Source organism: Pezoporus flaviventris, unplaced genomic scaffold (assembly GCF_033815535.1).
Source record: "Pezoporus flaviventris isolate CSIRO_AGI_PZ_B2104156 unplaced genomic scaffold, CSIRO_AGI_Pfla_v1 ptg000045l, whole genome shotgun sequence".
In the NCBI taxonomy this organism is placed as follows: Eukaryota; Metazoa; Chordata; class Aves; order Psittaciformes; family Psittacidae; genus Pezoporus; species Pezoporus flaviventris.
In genome coordinates, this window is record NW_026892593.1 from 21,348,743 (window position 1) to 21,368,792 (window position 20,050).

The following is a 20,050-nucleotide window of genomic DNA, read 5'->3' on the forward strand; positions in this document are numbered from 1 at the left end:
CACAGAAGGTTGTGTGAATGTGCTTATTCATCACCTTTCAGGTCCCTTATTGCTTGAGCAAGTGTAGGTCTTTCAGAGAACAGAATGTGATTCTGTGAAGAAAAAAAATAAAAAAATCTTTGACTTTATTTTAGCTGCGTGTCTTGAGGTTTGAGCCCTCCTTGGCTAAAGGAGGGTAGCCCAGAGTTTTCTTACACAGGTGATGTATCTTTCAGAAGAAGCTATGTAAACACATGGCATTCACAGGTTGCTTTGAATCCCTAATCCTGAGAAGTCCTAAGTGTTGGTAACTCTTGCTGCTCCTTGCAGGTAGTGTCACTTCTTAGAAGCAAGCTCCAAAAAACCTCAGATCAAACGATGCTCTTGTTTTGGATGCTCTTAATCCCTTTCACTTTCAAAATCGAATAATAGTCATAGACCTGGAGGGTAACTTTGCGGAAGTGTTACTACCAAAGATGACTCTCTGTATATTTCTGAATGTTTCAGAACTAGAAAGCAACTATCAGAAGCCTATGCTAAGATCGGTCAGGAGTGCCGTGGGAAGAGATTACCATCCACAAGCAGCAGTGACAGTGAAGATCTGTCTGAAAGTCCAGTTCAGTCTTCAACTGAACTGGGACATCTTGGCAACACTTTGACAGAGAACACAAGCCTGTGTGTAGGAAAAACCGTCCGAAGCACGACCAGGTCCTATCAATAAACGAGGCTGAAGCCTATGTGGAAAATACGGTAAGCATTTTGAAATAGTGCTCTCAACTAGTGCTAAAGCGTATCCATAAGCAAAGTTATGGTTTTTAGCCTAACGCTAGAATCCATTTATAGATCCAAACTGTATGGTCTAATATACTGAAACAACTGCTAATGACCAGTTTGCTTCTGACAGGTGACTCAGGAGGAAGTTCTGTGCCAAGCTTCCTGGTCCTCAGCAGCCCTCCCTCAAGGCGAAGGAGTCTGTTATGACACACAACCCACTGCTATAGCAATGGGAGGAAGATGACACTTCTGAGTTGCTAAGACCCAGCATTTAATTCAAGTATTTTTGTTCCAACCTGGCATTTAATAAACTGTGCAGTCTATCATGTGTCTTTGTTTTCTTCTGCTCCCCCTTCTGGGTCTGTTTCTCCCGTCCCCTGCTCATGCTGCTGTCCCCTGTTTTTCCCTCTGCTTGCTTCTGGTACAGACTGCTGCAAAATGGTGACAGCTGCTAGAACCGTTGTGACTGACATTTTAGAACTGCAGCATTTTGTCACAGAGTTTGAGTTCTTTGGACTTTGCTGCTATGGAGAGCAGAGCTGTATTTTTGAAGCAGCCTTCAGGCTCTCTTCCTGGGCAGACTGTTAAGAGTTCTCCGTCTGCTCTTGCAGTCAGTCATGCAGACTTCCTTGAAAATGACAAAGAAGCAAGGCCTTAAGTCTGAGGAAGAACTCCCCTCTGCTCACTTCAGTTCCATTCACAGACATCACAATCCCCACCCCGTCGCCAGGCAGTGGCGCTTGCGCGAGGCGGGCCGTTGCATGAGGGAGGGCGGGTCCCTGAGCCGGTAGTGGCCGGCGGGAGAACGAGCTCCGCCTGGAGCAGTTGTACCGTGCCGGGGCCGCTACCGGATGTTCGCTCGGGACCCCGCCCAGCTCGAATGGTGCTTCCTGATGTTGCTCCCCTGAGGCGGGCCCGTGCCCGCGTTCCTGCAGCGGCATGAAGAGGATCTTCGGGTTCGGGAGGAAGAAGGGGCAGCAGCCTCTCGGCAGCGCCTCAACGCCCCCTGCCGCCGGTGCATACGATCTCCGGAAGAAGGACTTGGGCAAGCTGCACCGCGCGGCCGCCTGCGGCGACCTGGCCCAGGTGCGGCAGGGGCTGAAGAAGCATGGCGTCGACGAGCGGGACAAGGCGGAGCGGTAAGGGGGGAACGGCGGAGGGAGAGAGCTGAGGCGGGGTCGGGGAGGCTCTGCAGTGCCAGGAGCAGCTGCAGCCCCCGGCAGCAGCTCAGCGGCGCTGGAGTCGAATGGCCGCAGCATGCGGGGAGTGAGAGTCGTTTGCAGCCGAGCTCAGCCTTCGGCTGGGTGTGGGAGTCGGTCTTGCGCTGGCAGAAGCCCTTAAATTCGGCCTGGCGTCCAGCTGTCGCCTTTTTCCCCGGCCTTCTTTGCCGGAGTCCTACTTCCTTGCTTGGGGCGCAGGAATGGAAGGGAGCAGCCTGCCAAAGGTAAGTTGCATTTAAACTGAGAAAGCTGCCCTCCCTTAACTGCGGGTAATTTAAGGAGGGTTAAGCAATGCAGGCAGGAAAGAGCCACAGAGCAGAAGAAACGTGTGGTTTGTTGATGGTGCGTGCGCAGTTGCCTGATGTACCTTTTCTGACTGCTGTGTGGCAGCCAAAGCAACAACCTGATTTTAGATGGCAGTTAGTTGGTTTGTTACAGGTAGTCGATATCTTGGGTTGGAAGGTCCAGGCGGCAACTTGCAGGAGAAGCTGCTGCTTCTGGCAGGTGTTATTGTGTGAGTTTTTGAGTCAAGCATAGCAAGTGCTTGGCAGTTGTATCTTAAGGAGACTGTAGCATAGCTCCTAGCGATCCATCGTAAGCAGAAGGGATTCAGCTTCAGTTTCTGGGTCTTGAATGTGTCTTTAATGACTTTTCTGAAATAACTCAGAGTCAAAACCTTTGTGATGTTCTGAAGAGATCCGGGTTTTACCAGAGTAGCTCAGCTCCCTCGGCTGTCTGTCCTGAATACTGGACTTCTGCTAGCCAGCTAGCTTACTGCCTCAAAAAGACCTAGATGTGTAGGAGAATCAAGGAAGAGCATGGTAAGCGGGCACTTCAGTAGTGCTGGTGGTGTGCCTGAGTGTTGCCAGTCAGTATTTGTTTGTGCAGCTGTAGGTGGGGGATGTGGTTTTAAGGTGGACTGTGTTCTGTGTATATTCCAGGTGTCTGAGTTGAGGTGCCCAATGGTATTTATGGAAATAGCTGCTGAATGTTTCTGTGTTTCCGCTGTACACTATACCCTCCATGAGGGCTTCAGGCCCACCAGTGCTTGTGGGTGTGATGTGAGTTGTGAGTGACCACCAGCTGCAGTCATGTTTCAGACTTTCATTGGGTCCTCCAATGACTGGAACAGTTGATGTCATGGGAAATAGAAGTGAAGAGTAGGAAGTGTGGGAAGTAATGGCTGAAATGAGTGCTTTGGTCATATGAATATCTCAGTTCTGGTCCTTGGGACTTCCAAAAACAAAATCCTCTACCAGGGATGGGGAAAGTATCACACCTACAGGTCCTGTAGCCCATAGGTCCTCCCAGAAAATGCACTTTGAACAGCATCAGTTAGGAGCAGGCGTTTTTTCAGAGGTGGTCTAACAAAGTCTTCAGCTTTGCAGAAAAAAATGTCCAAACCTCAGCCCAGAGCTGGAAGTACTGTAGGTGTGATGCTGCCTAGTAATGAGTCCTGGATCAAAGCTAATTGGGAAGAGAGCTATACCTTGTCAAGCTGCCTGTCAGAGTGAACTCTAGAGCAGCTTGTAGCTGCTGAGTTATAGGCTCAAGTGCTGTTAGAAGCGTGTGCCACCAACCTGCAGTTTCCCTGTGGTCTCCCAGTGGTGTGGTTTTGTGGGGAGAACTGCTCAGGCAGTTCTCTTCTACCCCATGGGTGATCAGTGTAGAACTGCAGCCACAGGAGGAACAAGGGCTGCCCAGGGTCCTCAGGGCTGGGTGGCAGAGCAGCTTTGGTGTTCTTGTGGGAAAAGGCAACTGCAAGCACTCTGTTGTTCTCTGCCAGCTTGTGTCCTGAAGTTATCTGTTGTGGAGCTGAGCAGGCCTTGCTTCAAGCAGAGCCATCTCCTTCCCTGCTGGCAGTCTGAGGGGCTTGATTGAGGAGGCTTGCAGCAAGAGTCTGCTGGTTTTCTGAAGGCTTTTCTGTTTGCAGAGCTGATAGTAACTTCTTCACTTTTCTCATGTTTCATAGTGCTTAGTGGCAGTAGGAGCTTTATGAAAGAGTCCATGATAATCTAAACCAGTCCTGGTTAGCTTTCAGATACTATCAGTCAGTTGTTTCTTCAGAGATGAAGGATTCTGCATACTCACATGGGAATTTCTCAAAAGTTGTGGCAGTCATTCTTGCAATGCTCGAGTCTCTTCTCTCTCTGTAGCAAGACGTTGCAAGTTCTTTTGTAGTTTTGTATGTTTTTCTTGCCCTTAACCTTGTTTCCCCGGAGGAGATCCATCAGCTGCCCTGTAACAAGTATCTGCATTAGGAATTGCTGTGTTCCTGTGCGGTTTTTCTGTTGCTGCACCTTCAAGGCAGAAGGGTCCTGGCTGTTTTCTAGCTTGTCTCCTGCTCTGTTGGGACATGTGTCCTGCAGAGCAGCAGGCACTTTGCCTTCTGCACAGAATGAAGCTTGTGCTGCTTGGTGCCTGTGGTTTAGAGGGAAACACATGCAAAGAAGGTCTGGGTGATTTTGTCTTTGCGTACAAGTTGGCTGGTTAATTAACACCAGACTTTGGATGTTCTGTGGTTTGAAGGAGCTCTTCTCTTTTTTGCAAGGTGTTAACTTGAAGAAAAATTTCATTTTTCTTTTTCTTTTCATTCTGTGTTTCATTTGCTTATGCTGGTTGTGTTTTGTGGAAACATGATATTCCCTCCTTGGAGGTTTCCTCTGTAGTAGGCTTTTTATTGCTGTAATAGTTGTACATGTCAGGAAGGTCAGATTTTACTTTCCTGTAGTCAAGATTACAGTGTTTTGCTGTCTGGTTTACTACACCTTATCAGAGACACCTAACTGCAAGTGTTTGCAGCCCTAGTAAGCAAGCTAGAGAAAAACCGGTAATTCTCAAAGTGCAGGGAAACACTAATGCTCTTGCTAAAAACCCTATATCCTACATGTCTGATACACTTCTAGCACATGAATGAGCCTACTTGCTGTAGTCCTCAGTTTTCTGATCTTTGGTCTCTGTTGCTGTGCCATGTGTGTGGTACTGCTGGAAGCAGTGACCATTGCCTAGGCAGAGGAATCTGTGCACTTCCAGTTCTGCAGTGAAGGAAATAGCACCTTACTAAGTGGACGCTCTGAAAACTTTTTGCCAGCAAGCCTCAGGCAATTGGTGTGCAACTGCCATTGCTGGTAATGGAATGAGAAGTCTTTTCTTAAGCTTGCTTCTTTGCAAAGTGAAACTTGTGATCATACCCATTTGTCACAGCCTGAAATGATTTCCTTAGTTGTTTGTCTGTGCTAATTTAATGTACTTTAATTTTTAGGACACCTCTGCATCTTGCTTGCGCAAATGGCCATGCGGATGTCGTCACATACCTCATAGAAAACAAGTGTAAGCTAAATCTTTTTGACAATGATAACAGATCGCCACTGATGAAGGTATGTGGAATGTTATATTCTTGTAAGTGGAGCTTATTGATTGTGCACTAAATGATGTATCTTGCCAGATTCTTTATATAGGCTTTTGTAGAACCATGTATATTGTAATTGCTGTGGCATAGACATATGTTAGGCAATCTTCGAGGATGCTCTTTTGTTCCACTATAGGGAAGCTGGGGGAGTTGTAACAAAGTGGAGTGTAAATGTTGGAAATTTTTCCCTTCTTGTGTGTTGTTCCCAGGCAGTACAGTGCCAGCAAGAAAAGTGTGCGGCTATTCTGCTAGAGCATGGTGCTGACCCAAATCTGGCAGATGCAGATGGGAATACTGCCCTTCATCTTGCCGTTATATCTCCAAATACGGCTATATCAGGGCTATTACTTGAGCATAATGCCAATATTGATGCCCAGAATAAGGTAAATTTTTAGATTTGTTACAGAAGCTCTTTCAGAAAGTCATGTTAATGCTCATCTTGATGGGGCTTTTTCACTTTGATTTTTAACTTGATGGAGTTGTATGTCCTATCAGGAGGGATGTACCCCGCTTATTCTTGCTGTCTCGGAACATCAGGAAGAGATAGTGGAATTCCTTCTTAAAAAAGGAGCTGATGTGCATGCTCGAGATCAGTGTGGAAGGTGAGGGATATGTCAAAACTCTGCATGGGTCCCTTTAGTATTCGTTAGGTTGGATTGATGAGAGTCATGGGAATGAGCTTTGAAAGCAAGTCTGCACTTGGCTGCTGTCATACCTCAGTGGATGATTTTTGCACTGAGGATTGCAAGAGGGCATTGTGTGTGGTGACCCTTCTGGCAGGAAAGGTGCCATTAGCTGAGCAGCATTGCCTCGATTGAAAAACATCCCCTGCATAGCAGCATAGTTTGTATGTAAGTATTGTCTACGTGGAAGCTTTGTCCGAAGCTTGACAATTTAATTGCTCTGACTCCTCCCATTTTAATGTTGCTCTTAATACTTAACGAAAACTGCCCTTTCTTCTGTTCATTTTAAAGTAACGGGGAAGTACTTTTTTTTGAGAGCAAGTATGAATAAAAATAATTCTAGTGCCTATGTAATATTATCTGTTTCATACAGTATTTTGAACGTTTCAGAACTCCACTTATGACCGCTGCTTCTGGTGGGGAGCTTAATTTGATAAAAGTTCTTCTTCATTATGGTGCTGATCTTTCCCATAAAGACACTCATGGGTGGACAGCTGAGGATTATGCTGTTATCCATGGATATTCTAGGTAAATTTTCAACTTTATAATTGGAATAAGTTGTCTGTTATCAGTGTCTGTTGTCTAAGTTGCTGGTTTTGGTATAACAGCACCAAGGTTTAATGGTGTGTTCAGACCTGTCTTGAAGCTGTGCTCAGTAATGTCTTCCAATATATATTGTTCCTGTGTTTAATGTTAACTCAGAATTGAGGAAGATTTCCACACAAAATTCTCTGATAGCTTTCAAATTTTGTTGTGAAGCTCGCATGTGCCCAAAATAAAAAAAGTGGCTGTATCCTACAGTTATCCAGAGGTGGAACTTGGCAAACTGAAATGCATATAAACCCTCTCCCCAGATCAGCACCTTTGTCCTGACTGATTTCCCCTACAATGACCAGGAACTATGAGCCTTTTGTTTCAGATAAGATCTGACTGATATCCCTTTTGTCAAAATCTTTGGCAGTTTACTGCTCTTATGCATAGCTTTGTACCTCTGGGTGTTCCTTCTCTAAGGTGGTTATGTGTGCTGAAAAGCAAGGCTGAAGAAAATATACCAAGCAGGAAAGCAGTAGTTAATGATTTTGTAGGTCTGAATATGCATGTATAGAGTAAACATGACTGTAGTGGATGTTGAAATTTGTAATAGTCACGCAGTAAGTTCTCTATGTGTTACCCTTAGTGAATACATCTGAGTATATAAATCCATATGACTAGGAATATGTATAGGATGGACAATAAGTGGCTCTTAACTGTTCTGTTAAATGGTCTGTATAAATACGTGGTTACTTTTACCAAAGCTCTTTCCTTTCTTTATGTAGTCTTAGTAAACTGTCAGAATACACACACTGGAAAAACACGGGAGAAGCTTCTGCAAGTGACGCACGTAGCACTCGGCGCCAGGCAGGAGCTTGTGACTTTACGTTGGGTGCATCTGCTATGGACAGAGGAGGTAGGATCCTTAACCATGGAGTAGCTCTTGAGGAAAATCAGCATGTCATTTTCTTATGGTGGCTTGTATTGTTAACACTTGCTGTGTTCACCATTAAATTTAGTGAAGGCATGAGATGGATAGCACAGAAGGTTGTGGGAATGTACTTATCTGGTGCTAGTTGGAGGTGCTTCTTGTCAAGCTGATTTGTGTGCTACATGTTCGTTTATAGGATTGCTGCCTTCTGCTTGTCAGGCTGCCCGTCTGTGTAGGTTTTCCTCTAGAGAGAAGGGGGACAGGGAAGGAACTAGGCAAGAGTGTTTTTTGTTCTTCAGATGTGTAATTTTACCTACAGATGGCCATTCAGCTTGTGAAAATCCAATTGCAAAAGCAGTAGGTTTATCTTGAGCAGTTGTTCATACTTTTGTAGGTGGAAAGCAGCAGATGAGTTAGCAGGAAGGTATGTGTCATGTTGATTTCCAGTGAGCGTGTATGTCTTTGTTTTAATATTAGTACTCGTCTGCAATAAAATTTTTAGTGAGTCATCCTCTTTCTCAGCATCAATTACATTTTTTTTTTTTTCCATGTAGTTGATTAGGGACATACTCTAAGAAAAAATATCTTGGAATGGTAACTTTGCTAGCAACAACAATGTAGCATTTGTGTTGTATCTTCTTGGACATTGTTTGATTTGCAAGAAAAATTACGTTTTTCATCCACTTTCAGTAATTTTATTAAATGAGCTTTAAAAATCCTTATTAATTAGTGATCTAGAAAAACAAATTGCCTTGTGATCAAAAAATTAAGTTCTTCAGTGAGTTTTTAAAATCCACTCTGTGCTTATGAGCTCCCATAGCTATAGTGGAATATTAGAAAATTAATATTGTAATTTAAATGAAATTTTGTCTCATCATTTAAATCTCAGACCCTACAGTGGATTTTTTTTTTTTCTTTCCGGGTTTTTAAAGGTGTTATGCCGGAGCTGCGTGGCAAATGGGCAGCAGATTGTTCACAGCTCATTACTCCATTTTTTTTTTTAAAATACGCCAAAAAATAAGAGTAAAACCTGGGATGTATATGTGATATTTTTTTTTTTTTTTAAAAAGCACACACTGAAGCCAGCTCATGTTCATTTTCTCATCAACCAAAACCCCCAACTCCTTCTCTTCAGGGCTGCTCTGAATCTCTTCTCTGCCCAGAGATTTTAAGAGATTTTAAAAAAAAAAGGAGACCAGTAACGAGTGGTGTCCCTCAGGGATCAGTGTTGGGACAGGTCTTGTTTAACGTCTTCGTCGCTGACCTGGACAGTGGGATTGAGTGCACCCTCAGCAAGTTTGCCGATGACACCAAGCTGTGTGGTTTGGTTGACAGGCTGGAGGGAAGGAATGCCATCCAGAGGGACCTGGACACACTTGTGAGGTGGGCTGATGCCAGCCACATGAAGTTTAACCATGCAGAGTGCAAGGTCCTGGGTCCTGGGTCGGAGCAATCCCAGGCACAACTACAGGCTGGGCAGAGAAGAGATTCAGAGCAGCCCTGAAGAGAAGGAGTTGGGGGTTTTGGTTGATGAGAAAATGAACATGAGCTGGCTTCAGTGTGTGCTTGCAGCCCAGAAAGCCAACTGTATCCTGGGCTGCATCAAAAGGAGTGTGACCAGCAGGTTGAAGGAGGTGATCCTGCCCCTCTACTCTGCTCTTGTGAGACCTCACCTGGAGTATTGTGTGCAATTCTGGTGTCCTCAACATAAAAAGGACATGGAACTGTTGGAACAAGTCCAGAGAAGGGTCACAAGGATGATCAGGGGACTGGAGCACCTGCTGTATGAAGATAGGCTGAGAAAGTTGGGGCTGTTCAGGCTGGAGAAGAGAAGGCTGTGTGGAGACCTCATAGCAGCCTTGCAGTATTTGAAGGGGTCCTATAGGGATGCTGGGGAGGGACTCTTCATTAGAGACTGTAGTGATAGGACAAGGGGTAATAGATTAAAACTTAAACAGGGGAAGTTTAGATTGGATATAAGAAGGAAATTATTTACTGTGAGGTTGGTGAGGCACTGGAATGGGTTGCTCAGGGAGGCTGTGAATGCTCCATCCCTGGCAGTGTTCAAGACCAGGTTGGACAAGGCCTTGGGTGATATGATTTAGCGTAAGGTGTCCCTGCCCACAGCAGGGGGGTTGGAACTAGATGATCTTAAGGTCCTTTCCAACCCTAATTATTCTATGATTATATTCTATGATATTTAAGAAGTTGGCTTGTGCTTATTTGTATGCTTCCTTTTTGTCAGAACATGAACCTTCTTATTAATCACAAACAGGTTTGCAAAAACCTCCAAATGAATGGCTTCCAGTCCTAGCATACTGAGTTACAGACTTTTTAGATTTGAAGTTAGAATTTCTTGGGCAGAAAATAATAATTATGCAATTTTTCTAAAGGCGAGAGATTCAGATTTCTAATACGACTGCTGCTGCTGAACCCAGGACAGTCTACAGTGACAGTATTTTTTTAGCTACTGCACTGCATATTAGTGATTTGTTTCTTCAGTGTTTCCCTGAGTCCCTACAGAAACTATTGGGTTTTCATCATAGAGTTCCTGGAAAAGAAATGAGTTCTTCAGTATGTTTTGCATCTCCTGAGGTCAGGAAAAGTTGTCCTGTATGACCTTTTAAGAGAACTGGGAAATGGAAGAGGGATGAGAAACCATCTTGAGGCCCCTTCTTTACCTCTTCAGGTGTGTTTTTCATAGGAGTCCTTTTGCCACATTCATTGAATGTATCTGTGGTAAAATCAGTTTAAGCAAGACTCCCTTCTGCTTCAAGACAAATGTTACGGCCTTGTCACAAAGAAGTTTGGTGTAAGGTAGCTGTAGTAGCAGAACGCAGAATGACACCATTTTCTGACTTGGAATATAAAATTTTACTAAGTAGGATTGGGTAGAGGAGGTGAATAGGTGATTTATATTCCAAAACTTGTGTTCCATAACAGATAGACATGCATATGCACACAAACATGCATGCGTGATACTCGCACAATCAGTGCACCCGGTTTGGTTCAGTTCTGGCTTTCCCTATAGGCCTAGTGGAAGAGGGTATTTGTTCTGACCACTTGTATCTGCATTGTGGCTGCTGGCATAGCTTCCCATATGTGAACAGTTCAGCATGGTCAACTCAATGCAAGCAGGACTTCTATCTTTAAACTGAGGTAGGAGGGGTCTGTGTTTGCATCAGATACCAATTGACACAAGTTTCAAGGTGAGCTGGTTAAAGGCAGGAAGTTCTGGGTTGCTTTTTTAGTAGGGATAATAAACATGCTAAAACTGTAACTTCTGATGAGTGAGTGTAAATAACATAATGGCTCAAAGTTGTGTGGTAAAGTGAGTACCAAAACCAAGATTTCCTTCAAAATTTCTTGTCAGTGTATCTCCAAAGTTTAGTTGTTGGTAGCTAAGGATTTGGGGGATGCTTGGGAGGGATTTTAAAGTGTGTTGTATGTGGAAAGCACTCTACAAATATGAAGGAATTACATTTGCAATCTCTGCTAGGCAGGGGCTAGTCAGGTTGAGGGAAATACAAAGTTGACAGTAAATTTCTGGTAAACTATTTCAGTATTTCAGAATACTGGAATATGAGTATTTTACATGGAGCAAGTAAATTAAGTTACACTGTTTGTCCCTTGAGAGTAGACTTCTGTAGATTGTAACTGGTTTTGTTCTAGTGCTTACAGCTGTAGAGTAGGCTGATATTCGCAGTACATTCTCCACTGCTATAGCTTTGATGTACTGCTTGTGTTTTCCAAATCTGGGAATACAGATTTGTTCTGATATCATTGTTTTATCTGTCCTTTCCATGCCTTTTCCTAAATGGGTATAGGAATGCCCCAATCTCCTAACTAGGCATCAAGAATGGGAAAATCAAAGAAAGGTATTCTATGCAGTAACACTTCAAATGTGAAACATGCTGTAACAAATACAAATGTTAACTCACCTATGATGTTTATTATCCTGGAAGTCCCTATTTTCATTGTTTTGGTTTTAAAAATTAGATGTGAGAGCAAAATTTGGGTGCCTTTTATTTGTTTGCATGTTTTGCATGGCTCCTTTATTATTGAGTGTCTGCTTTATGTCATTAATAGTAGTAAATTTATTTATTTATTTATTTATTCATTTATTAAATATGCTCTTCTATTACTCCAGAATGGCAATGGACTTTAATTAAAGTTTGAAATAAGCAGCCCCCAGAGGCTGATTTTCTAGGTTCTGTTTCTATGGTAGGGCATTAAGGTCTGTGTGAAAGCTAGCTCATAAACTTCGTGTTGACTTCTAAAGGATAATGTGACCTGGTTTTGATCATTGCTTAAAGTTGCTGTACATCAAAATCAAAAGTTCAGATAACTTACTCAGCTGGTTTGATTCATTATAACTGTACTAATTGAAAATATAACTGAAGCTACCTGTGAAGAGTTCGTAACTGACTGCTATATACTATCCACGCAGAGACAGATTTTTGTTCAGCCTGGGAGGTTCACAGGTACATTAGACTGCCAGCAATGAGCGAGTTAACACAAAACTGTGGTATGTCCAAATAATTGAAATTTTCGAATATTATTTCTTTGCAGTAGGCAACATTAAAAATCAAAGTCCGTGTTAGTATTTTTTCTGGTTTAGCTTGTTCTTGCATTGGAAGTTTCACAAGACATGTCTACGTGACTTGTCCACGCTGAACCACATATATTGTATTTCATTGTCTGAAAACCCTGTTCGGGTCAGGAAATGTACTCGTCAAAATTTTCACATGAACCCTGTCTTTAGGTCAGCCAAAATTTCCATGTTCATTTGTGGTTTACTAGTAGTAGAGGAGATGTCTTCAGGCATGATATCTCATTGTTTTCTTTTTCCTTTAATGATTTTGTCCAAGACCTCAGTTAGGTTGTCATCCACTTGTCACAAAACATGCTGAGACTGCCTAGCTGTAGAGCTGCTTTGCTGAAAAGACTGGAGTGTCTTGGCAGAGGGTGAGCTGAGAATGAGCCAGCAGCATGTCCTGGCAACTGAGGTAGTCAGCAGTGTCCTGGGCTGTATTAAGAGCATCATAGCCAAGAGTTTGGGGAAGGTAATTGTGCACCTTTACTCAGCACTCACTGGGTTGTATTCAGCTCCCTAGGTATAGTTTTGAGCCCTGCAGGCAGGAGAGGCTGGACTCTTGTTCTGTCTGAACAGTGAGCAAGTTCAGGGGAGGGCTTTCAAACTCACCAGAAGCGGGAATGCTTGCCTTTCAAGGAGCAAGTCAGGAAACTGGGGTTGTTCAGCCTAGAGAAGAGGTGACTTTGAAGGGGACCGAGCAGCAACTTCCAGGAAAAGGCAAAGCGAGGTGCTTTCCCAGTGGTGCATGATAGGAGGCAAAAATAAAAGAGGTATAAATGGAAATGAGTGTTTCTAATTGAATAGGGACTGCTTCACCATGATAAGGACAGTACAGTTTACCTCCTTGGAGGTGTTCAAGACCAGACTGGTTTAAAGCTTTAAGCAGCCTTATCTGACCTCATAGCTGAGTCTGCTTTGAGGAGGCAGTTGGCTTAGAGGCTTCCTGAGGTCCCTTCTAACCTGATTTATTCTGTGATCCTACATGCAAGCTGCTTCGTAACACTGATGAAAGCTTGGAGTGCAATATAGAATGCCCTGGTTATGCGCCTTTTATCTGTTGAATACGCGTTTTGCTGCAATGTAGAGAATTGCTGGTGATTCTTCCACCTGAGAATAAGCTTTAGATTTTGATCATGGTTTTTGATTTTATTTACCTTGTCTGAATAATGTGTAACTGGGTAGAGCAACAAATCTTGGTATTATATAACATAATGTTACATAAGATAGTAAAATCTCTGTATGTGATGTGTGCACATGTGTGTAATATCAGTAATTCAGCATTAGTTAATTTACTAGCTGTCTTGCTAAGCCACCAACATTTTGTTAATTGCTTACTGATGTAGTATATTCATGCTGTGGGGGGTTTTCAGTGGGTTTGGTTTGTTTGGAGTTTTGTTGTGTGCATAGTTTTTGGTTGTTTGGTTTTTACCTTAGAGATGTTTCTTAAACTTCTATATATATTAGAGTCTGAAGGAGATACAACTCTGGCCTTTTTGGGGTGTTTTTTGGTTGTGGTTTTTTGGTTTGTTTTTTTTTTTTTTATTTAATTTAACATTAATATGTTATTAGTTTAATATAGTTAATGTATGGTATTTGTTTTGGAAATGCATTTGTTCAGGCTGTCTTGTGTTGAATTGACTACCCCAAACTTCATACTACTATGACCTGCAGAGTTGTCCCATGTTAAATGTTTGTATCTTCTGGTTAATTGTTAGCATGTCAGATCTAATTTCAATGTGTCACTTAATGTTTGAACAGCAATGGACGTGTTTTTCCAAGGAGACTCAATAAGGTGAGACTTTAAAAATGCCACTTTAACACTTACCTGAGGAATGATTTGTGAGACACAATACTCATTTTGTCTTGCTTTTTAAGAAGCTGTGAGGTGGGGAGTGATGACAGTTGGCATACTTCCGAGGAGGAGGAACTCAATTTTACCCCCAAGGTATGGTGTGTTTACAAGAAAAATGTCCTGTAAAAATAAGTGAGTTGAAGGCCAGTTTTCTCTGGGATTGACAGAAACTGCAGTTCTAGCCAATATTGTTTTCTGCTTAGATGCAGTCTCCGGCCTGCCAGCCTTTCTTCTGCTGTGAGCTTTTCCTAAAAGATCCAAATCTATGGCAGACCATGCAGTAGATTTGTGGTTTGGGGCAAAAGAGCCAAAGAGGTGATGAGATAAACACCCACACTGTTTTACTTGTTCATTTGAGTCAGATTTGCAGACCCTAAAAGTCTATACATTACTGTTATAACTTGTTCTGTTCTTCTCTGAACATTGTTATTGTTTCCTGTGAATTTGGTGATAAAATCCTGTTAAAGAAAAAGGACATTTATTTATCAAGATCTACTGAAATCCTTCATTACCTAGTTCTCCTTTCCTCCTCATCGGGCTCCTTAAGAACATTCAATGGATGAGTTACTCAAATGGATTGTCTTTTTTTTCTTCTATGAGATGGCATTTCATGTGTGCATGTGATCTCACACTGCATGTTTTCCCTCTGCTGTTTTGAATGCTGAGATAGTGTTGCTTTTGCCAGCTACAAGCTCTCATGCCTATTGTTTAGCCTGATGTTCTGAAGAATTATCAGCTTCTGCAGTGATGTCTGGAGCATCTGTTCTGTTGCACTGGGATTCTGCAGTGATGAGGAACTTCGGTGTAGAAGTTCAGTTACTCTTCTTAGTAATGCTAGAGATGCAAGCATATTTAAACATTTCATTTTCTTGCCCTGATTTAAATAGAAATGTTACAGTTTTCTGGCATGGTTTTGAAATGTAGGGATATTTGAGGAAGTGTACTTGCAGGTGCTAATTTATGCATCAAGTCTAGGAGTCTCAACAGGTACTTGTGTTTTGCACATTTGCAGGAAGCTTTCTGAAACTGTGATCTTAAATATAGCTGAATTTTACTTAATGATTACATATACTAAAACCAGGTTTCTTTATTTACAGAAGGTGCAGAAGCCAAACTTGGTACAGTTAATGAAGGCTTCCCAGCAGTACAGGAAAAACAGTAAGCTATTTGGAAAAGACTGCATGATACACTGATACATAAAAGAAGCCTTGCTAAGGAGGTGGTTTTTAGTTGTTTTTTTCTGTAGGTCTTTTTTTGTTTCATTTGTTTATTTTGGGTGTAGTTTTGTTTTGTTTTGTAGTGTGGGTTTTTTTTGCCATTGTAGCTAAAAAAGTAGCATTTTGAAAACACAGGACTTAGTCATTTCAGGAAAAAGTCATATCCTTAAAATTAAGATATTAATCCCCTCCTAAGCCTTTGTTCCTAGTCAAGTCCATTCTCCATCCTGCCCATCACTTATCTGGCTCCTTTTCCAGAAGTTCCAAGATGACTTGTATGCATTAGTCTGGTAATGTGCCTGTTACTGTTTACATAACTCTTTTGTTCACATGTATTTTTCCTTTTGTTGTGCTTAAAGATGGTGATAGTTCTAGAATTGAAAATCTTAAGTCACCAAAGAAATGCCTCAAAGAAAGAGCCCTGTCAGGTGCAAATGCAAGCAAAGGAAAATGTGGACAATTATTGATTCCGGATGCGAAAAGCCTGGAGGAGGAACTAGAGGAGGAAGAGGAACATGATGAAAAAGATAATGGAGATGATGATGAAGATTATGAGGAGGAAGAGGAAGAAGAGGATGAAGATCTTACTCAAGACAAAAAGGAGGAGGAAGATCTTGAAGAAGCTCATTCTAATGGCATAGTGAAGGAGGAGCAGGGTGAGAAAAAAGAGCCTAAAGGGGAAATTAATCAGAAACTGGAGTACATTAGTAGTGCCAAGTATGAAGGGAAAGCTTGTTGTGAAGCTGGAAATGTCTGTGATTATGCTGTAAGTAAAAAACTTGATGAAAAGGTGGAGGAGTCTGTTGATACTCCTGTATCTTTTATAGATAGATGTTACGAATGGTCGCAAGAAAATATAACTGCCATGTCTCCAAAGATAATGAATAATGAAGTATCTTGCAAGTCAGTACCAAAACAAGCTGTCTTTCAAAATCTAAATAATTTGCAAGATACACAAGAAGGGGGGAACAAGAAAAGCATGATCCATAAGAAGTTTCACAGAAATGCTGACTCCTGTTTTGTAGGCTCTGAAACGACAAACTGGAAAAAGGAGATACCTCAGCCTCTCTCAGGTAGCTCTGGTCTTAAGGAGAAAAAGTCAAGCTTTGGTGATGGTGATGGCTTTGAAAATGACGATAGTTCTTGGTTAGCAGCAAAAAACCCAAGACTTGGAAGTCAAAGACCAAACTCTGTTCTTGAATGTGTGAATGATGAAGATACTGAAGAACAGCAATGTGAAAAAGTAGATGGTGAAGTCTGTGAAGCACTGAAACAAGACAGTGAAAACTTGTGCTTAAACAAGTGTGAAGAAAATTTAAAAGCAGCATCTTACTCGAGCACCAAAGTGAGTATATAGGGATGATTCAATCACAAGGTTATTTTCTAAGGGTAATATAGGTAAGAAACAAATGTTAAACTGGAGTTCTATTAATACTGTTCTTCACATATATCAGTCTTTTGATCATTCTTTTTTGATATTGGGGAATGCCTTACTCCCAGGCAGAATGGTTTCTCAGGTATAAGAATACTATCAGGCTATATATATATGTGTATATATATTTTTTCCTGTTGGTTATAGTGGTTTTGTGGGAAAAAAAATGGGCAGTAGTCCTTTTTGGGATTCGGCTGAAGTTTTCTCAGTTGTACGTATAGATTTTATCTGTAAAGATTTGCTGCCATTTAGTAAAATTCCTTGTGTGATGGCTGAAATTGAGGATACAGAAAGAAGTTTAAATAGGATTGAGAGCAGAAAGCTAGTGATTGTCCTGAGAGAAAAGTAGGGGAAAAGAAGGCATGTTCCAGAATCATGTAACTTAAAGCTAGTGTTAGACTGACATGAGGAATTCTTGGGGGCTTTGCAGAACCAGCCATGAGACTTTATGGTGTTAGGCATTGCTGCCTACTCATACAGATTGCCATGGAAAAATTGAAGGCCTTGTAGAACAAAGCTCAAAGTTTCACATTTGTCTTAAACAAGAAAAGTATTTTTCAAGTAGTCTGTAGGTGGTGGAAAAGATGCTTTTTCAGCCCTTTGCAGTGTTTTGGTTGATCTTTTTAGGAGAAATCGTCTGAGTGGGATGACGAGGAGGAGCAGGAGAAGCAAGATGTTGGTGAAAAGCTACAGACTGCAGTTGTTGAGGGTATGAAAAATTCTGCTTGTAATTATAGCCGTCAAGTCTGCAATGCTTCTAAAGACAGTGTTACTGAGAGCAATGAGTTTGTGAATACTGATCCCAATTCCTTTATAAGTATTAATGCACAGCAAATGAGCTGAAATGGTGATTGACACTGAGAAAGCAAATTTTCTTCTTGCCTGTGAGTCCTCATGGTCACTGGCAGAGAAGGAAAGTAGTTTTGTGCTGTTTCATTTATTCTTGAAGTGAAATTCTAACATTCGATTCTGAATGATGCTATATGAACCAAGTGCCATTTTTGCTTTTGTTGTGCTCTCCCTGAAGTGATCTGAACAAAATACGGAGATGAAAAAGAAGACTTGTGTGACATTAATATTCTTCTTTCTGGCCCATGCAGTCAGATTGAAAAGCTGTGACTGCTCTTGGCTGAAGCCTGTGAAATTTAGTCAAGCTGAGAGAAAGCTGTTCTGTTCTGATGCCTCACCTTGTCCAGTTTTAAGATGCAGAGCATCTCTCCAGTGCCACGCTTGTGTGTGCTTGAAAGTGTTACCAGCTCCATCAGAGCTGAGCACTTGGTACTCGCCTTGGGTCTCAGAGGAGGAGAAGGCACATTTTTAAATGGCAGTGCTCCGGTGTCTAGCTGCTGGGAAGGTTTGGGGTAGCAACCCTGTGTCAAGGAGGATGATTCCTGATAGAAGGACAAAAGGAGCATTGTTTCTTGGTGATTTTAGTGTTGTTAGCTTGAGGATGTTTTGGATAATGTTTCAACAGTACTTCCTGTACAGGGGAAAGTGGTAATGAATGCCAAATTTTAGAGCTATAGGATGGAGAGAGGTGACTTGAACTCTGTGTACCACAGGACAGCAGTGTGCTGGGATGTCTTCGGGAATGTTACCTAAACGTGTTGGGTGTTGCTTGTAGCTGTCAGCTGTTGTGCATAGCCATCTTCTGCTGCAAAGGAGGCAAGAGGAAGTGGTTATGTAAAGGAAATACCATGATGTGGCTGGGTGAGAAGAAACCCTGGAATAACAATTCTGAGTTTGTCCTCAACAATAGAGCCACTGTGCATCTTTTGGATGCAGGGCTTGAATGACAGGGAAAGGCAGAGTGAAATAAAAAAAAAAAAAATCAGTGTCTCCCTTTTCACCTCATTTTTTAGGTGCTGTGACAGCAGCGGAAGCAGAGGAAGATGATGACTCTCCCTGGGATTCTGAGGTACTTAATGAGAGGAGGAGCACGGGGATTCCCACCAGGGTGGGGAGTGGGAGAGCAGGAATAAGATCCAGAAGCTCTTGAGAGCTTGCTTCTGACTTGGGCCCTACCACTGATGAGGCTTCTTTCCTCTTTTTCCACTTCTGCCATATCTTGGTAACTGGTGCCCCTTGAAATACTTCTGCTGTAGGCCAGCTGTTTTGTTAGGATTGGGATAAAGCTAGGTCAGCTTGATGACATGGGCCTCATAGAAACTGGCTTTTGAGTTTGGTTTCTAGTATAGTATTGAAGCAGTGAAGTTTCTTGGTACTTAAAATAGTCTGAGGTTTTCACAGGGGTTGGCAGGATTTTTGTCCTTATACCATACAGCTCTATTCTGCTGACCTGGTGGCCCTTACAGTCTACAACCTAGATGGTTAGGTGTTTCTGAATAGATTATCTCTACCTTTTGCAGGTGTACTTTGTCCCTTTTTGAAAGTCATGTTCAACAGAAGTACCAGACATGCTGGCTGCGTTTGCCCTTTTTGTTCTTTCTGTCTGTGGTAATGGGATGAAAGAAAACAGGCTGGCTGTAGTTAACCACTTGTGGCTTTTCTTATGAGGAAAATCTAAATCTTCCCTGCCCTCTTCTTAAAAATACAGGAGTAAAATGTTGGTTTTGTTGGGGTTTGTTTGTTTTTTTTTTTTCTTAGGTAACCTTAGTTTCTGTAAGCTTTGCCTTGCCAGACTTTGTTCAGCCCAAATCACCCTTGCAATTGGGAGTAGCGATGTGTTCACTCACCCCTGCAGGATATGTCCCTAGGGAACATAAGCGTGAACTTGAATGTCAGCTACAAGTTCAGTACAAAAATTGGATCACCACAGACCTGCAGTTACTGGTTCACAACCCACATCTTGAGTTGCCATGTTAATTCTCTTTTGTGGCTGTCCAGTTTGCCAAGGCTTGTCAACATGACAGAGTAGCTTAGATGAGTTTTGAGGTTTATGCCTAAGATCTGAAAACACAGCTGCTTTGATTTTCCAATACACTATGTCTTGATGTGTTCTTTCCAAGCGTCTTATCAGAGGTTTCTGCATCCCTTATGGTACTTGATACCATGCTGTGCAAGACGGCTTAGCAGGAGCTTTTTGCATAGAAATGAGTTGAAAATGCATTTGTACCAATTCTAATGCATTTGTTTTTAGATTATAGAGACAGATTCTGAAAGTCTGAGAAAAGCATCATGTGTTGTGGTGTTCCCAGCTGCAGACAGACATGGAGCATGCTCTCAGGTTCCTTCTTCAGGGGACCACAATGGTAACTTCCTGGTGGACTAAATGTTTGTTTGTAAGCATTTATAGGCTAAAGTGAACTTTTATGAGTGTCTGTTTTAGAAATGCTGTTAATGATATATGCTACAGCAATGAAGTGCTTTGTATTTGTTAATTAACACCAGTTATCACAGCTCTTCCTTGCCAGTTTGTGAAGCAAGTTGTCTTGCTTGCATTATGTGCGTACTTTGGATGCATT

The 20,050-nt window shown here is 42.1% G+C and overlaps 1 protein-coding gene across 1 annotated transcript in view; it reads left to right on the forward strand.

Annotated features, from left to right (window-relative positions):
* The first annotated feature begins 1,583 nt into the window (after nucleotides 1–1,583).
* LOC133276628 (ankyrin repeat domain-containing protein 26-like) overlaps nucleotides 1,584–20,050 on the forward strand; it is a 50,046-nt gene continuing 31,579 nt past the window's right edge. Inside the window, 14 exon segments of the mRNA XM_061467653.1 lie at nucleotides 1,584–1,892; nucleotides 5,236–5,350; nucleotides 5,592–5,765; nucleotides 5,878–5,984; nucleotides 6,456–6,593; nucleotides 7,382–7,512; nucleotides 11,355–11,405; nucleotides 13,883–13,916; nucleotides 14,000–14,069; nucleotides 15,074–15,134; nucleotides 15,553–16,538; nucleotides 17,253–17,334; nucleotides 18,488–18,543; nucleotides 19,726–19,837. Coding sequence (XP_061323637.1) covers nucleotides 1,693–1,892; nucleotides 5,236–5,350; nucleotides 5,592–5,765; nucleotides 5,878–5,984; nucleotides 6,456–6,593; nucleotides 7,382–7,512; nucleotides 11,355–11,405; nucleotides 13,883–13,916; nucleotides 14,000–14,069; nucleotides 15,074–15,134; nucleotides 15,553–16,538; nucleotides 17,253–17,334; nucleotides 18,488–18,543; nucleotides 19,726–19,837 — 2,317 coding nt within the window. The 5' untranslated portion in view covers nucleotides 1,584–1,692.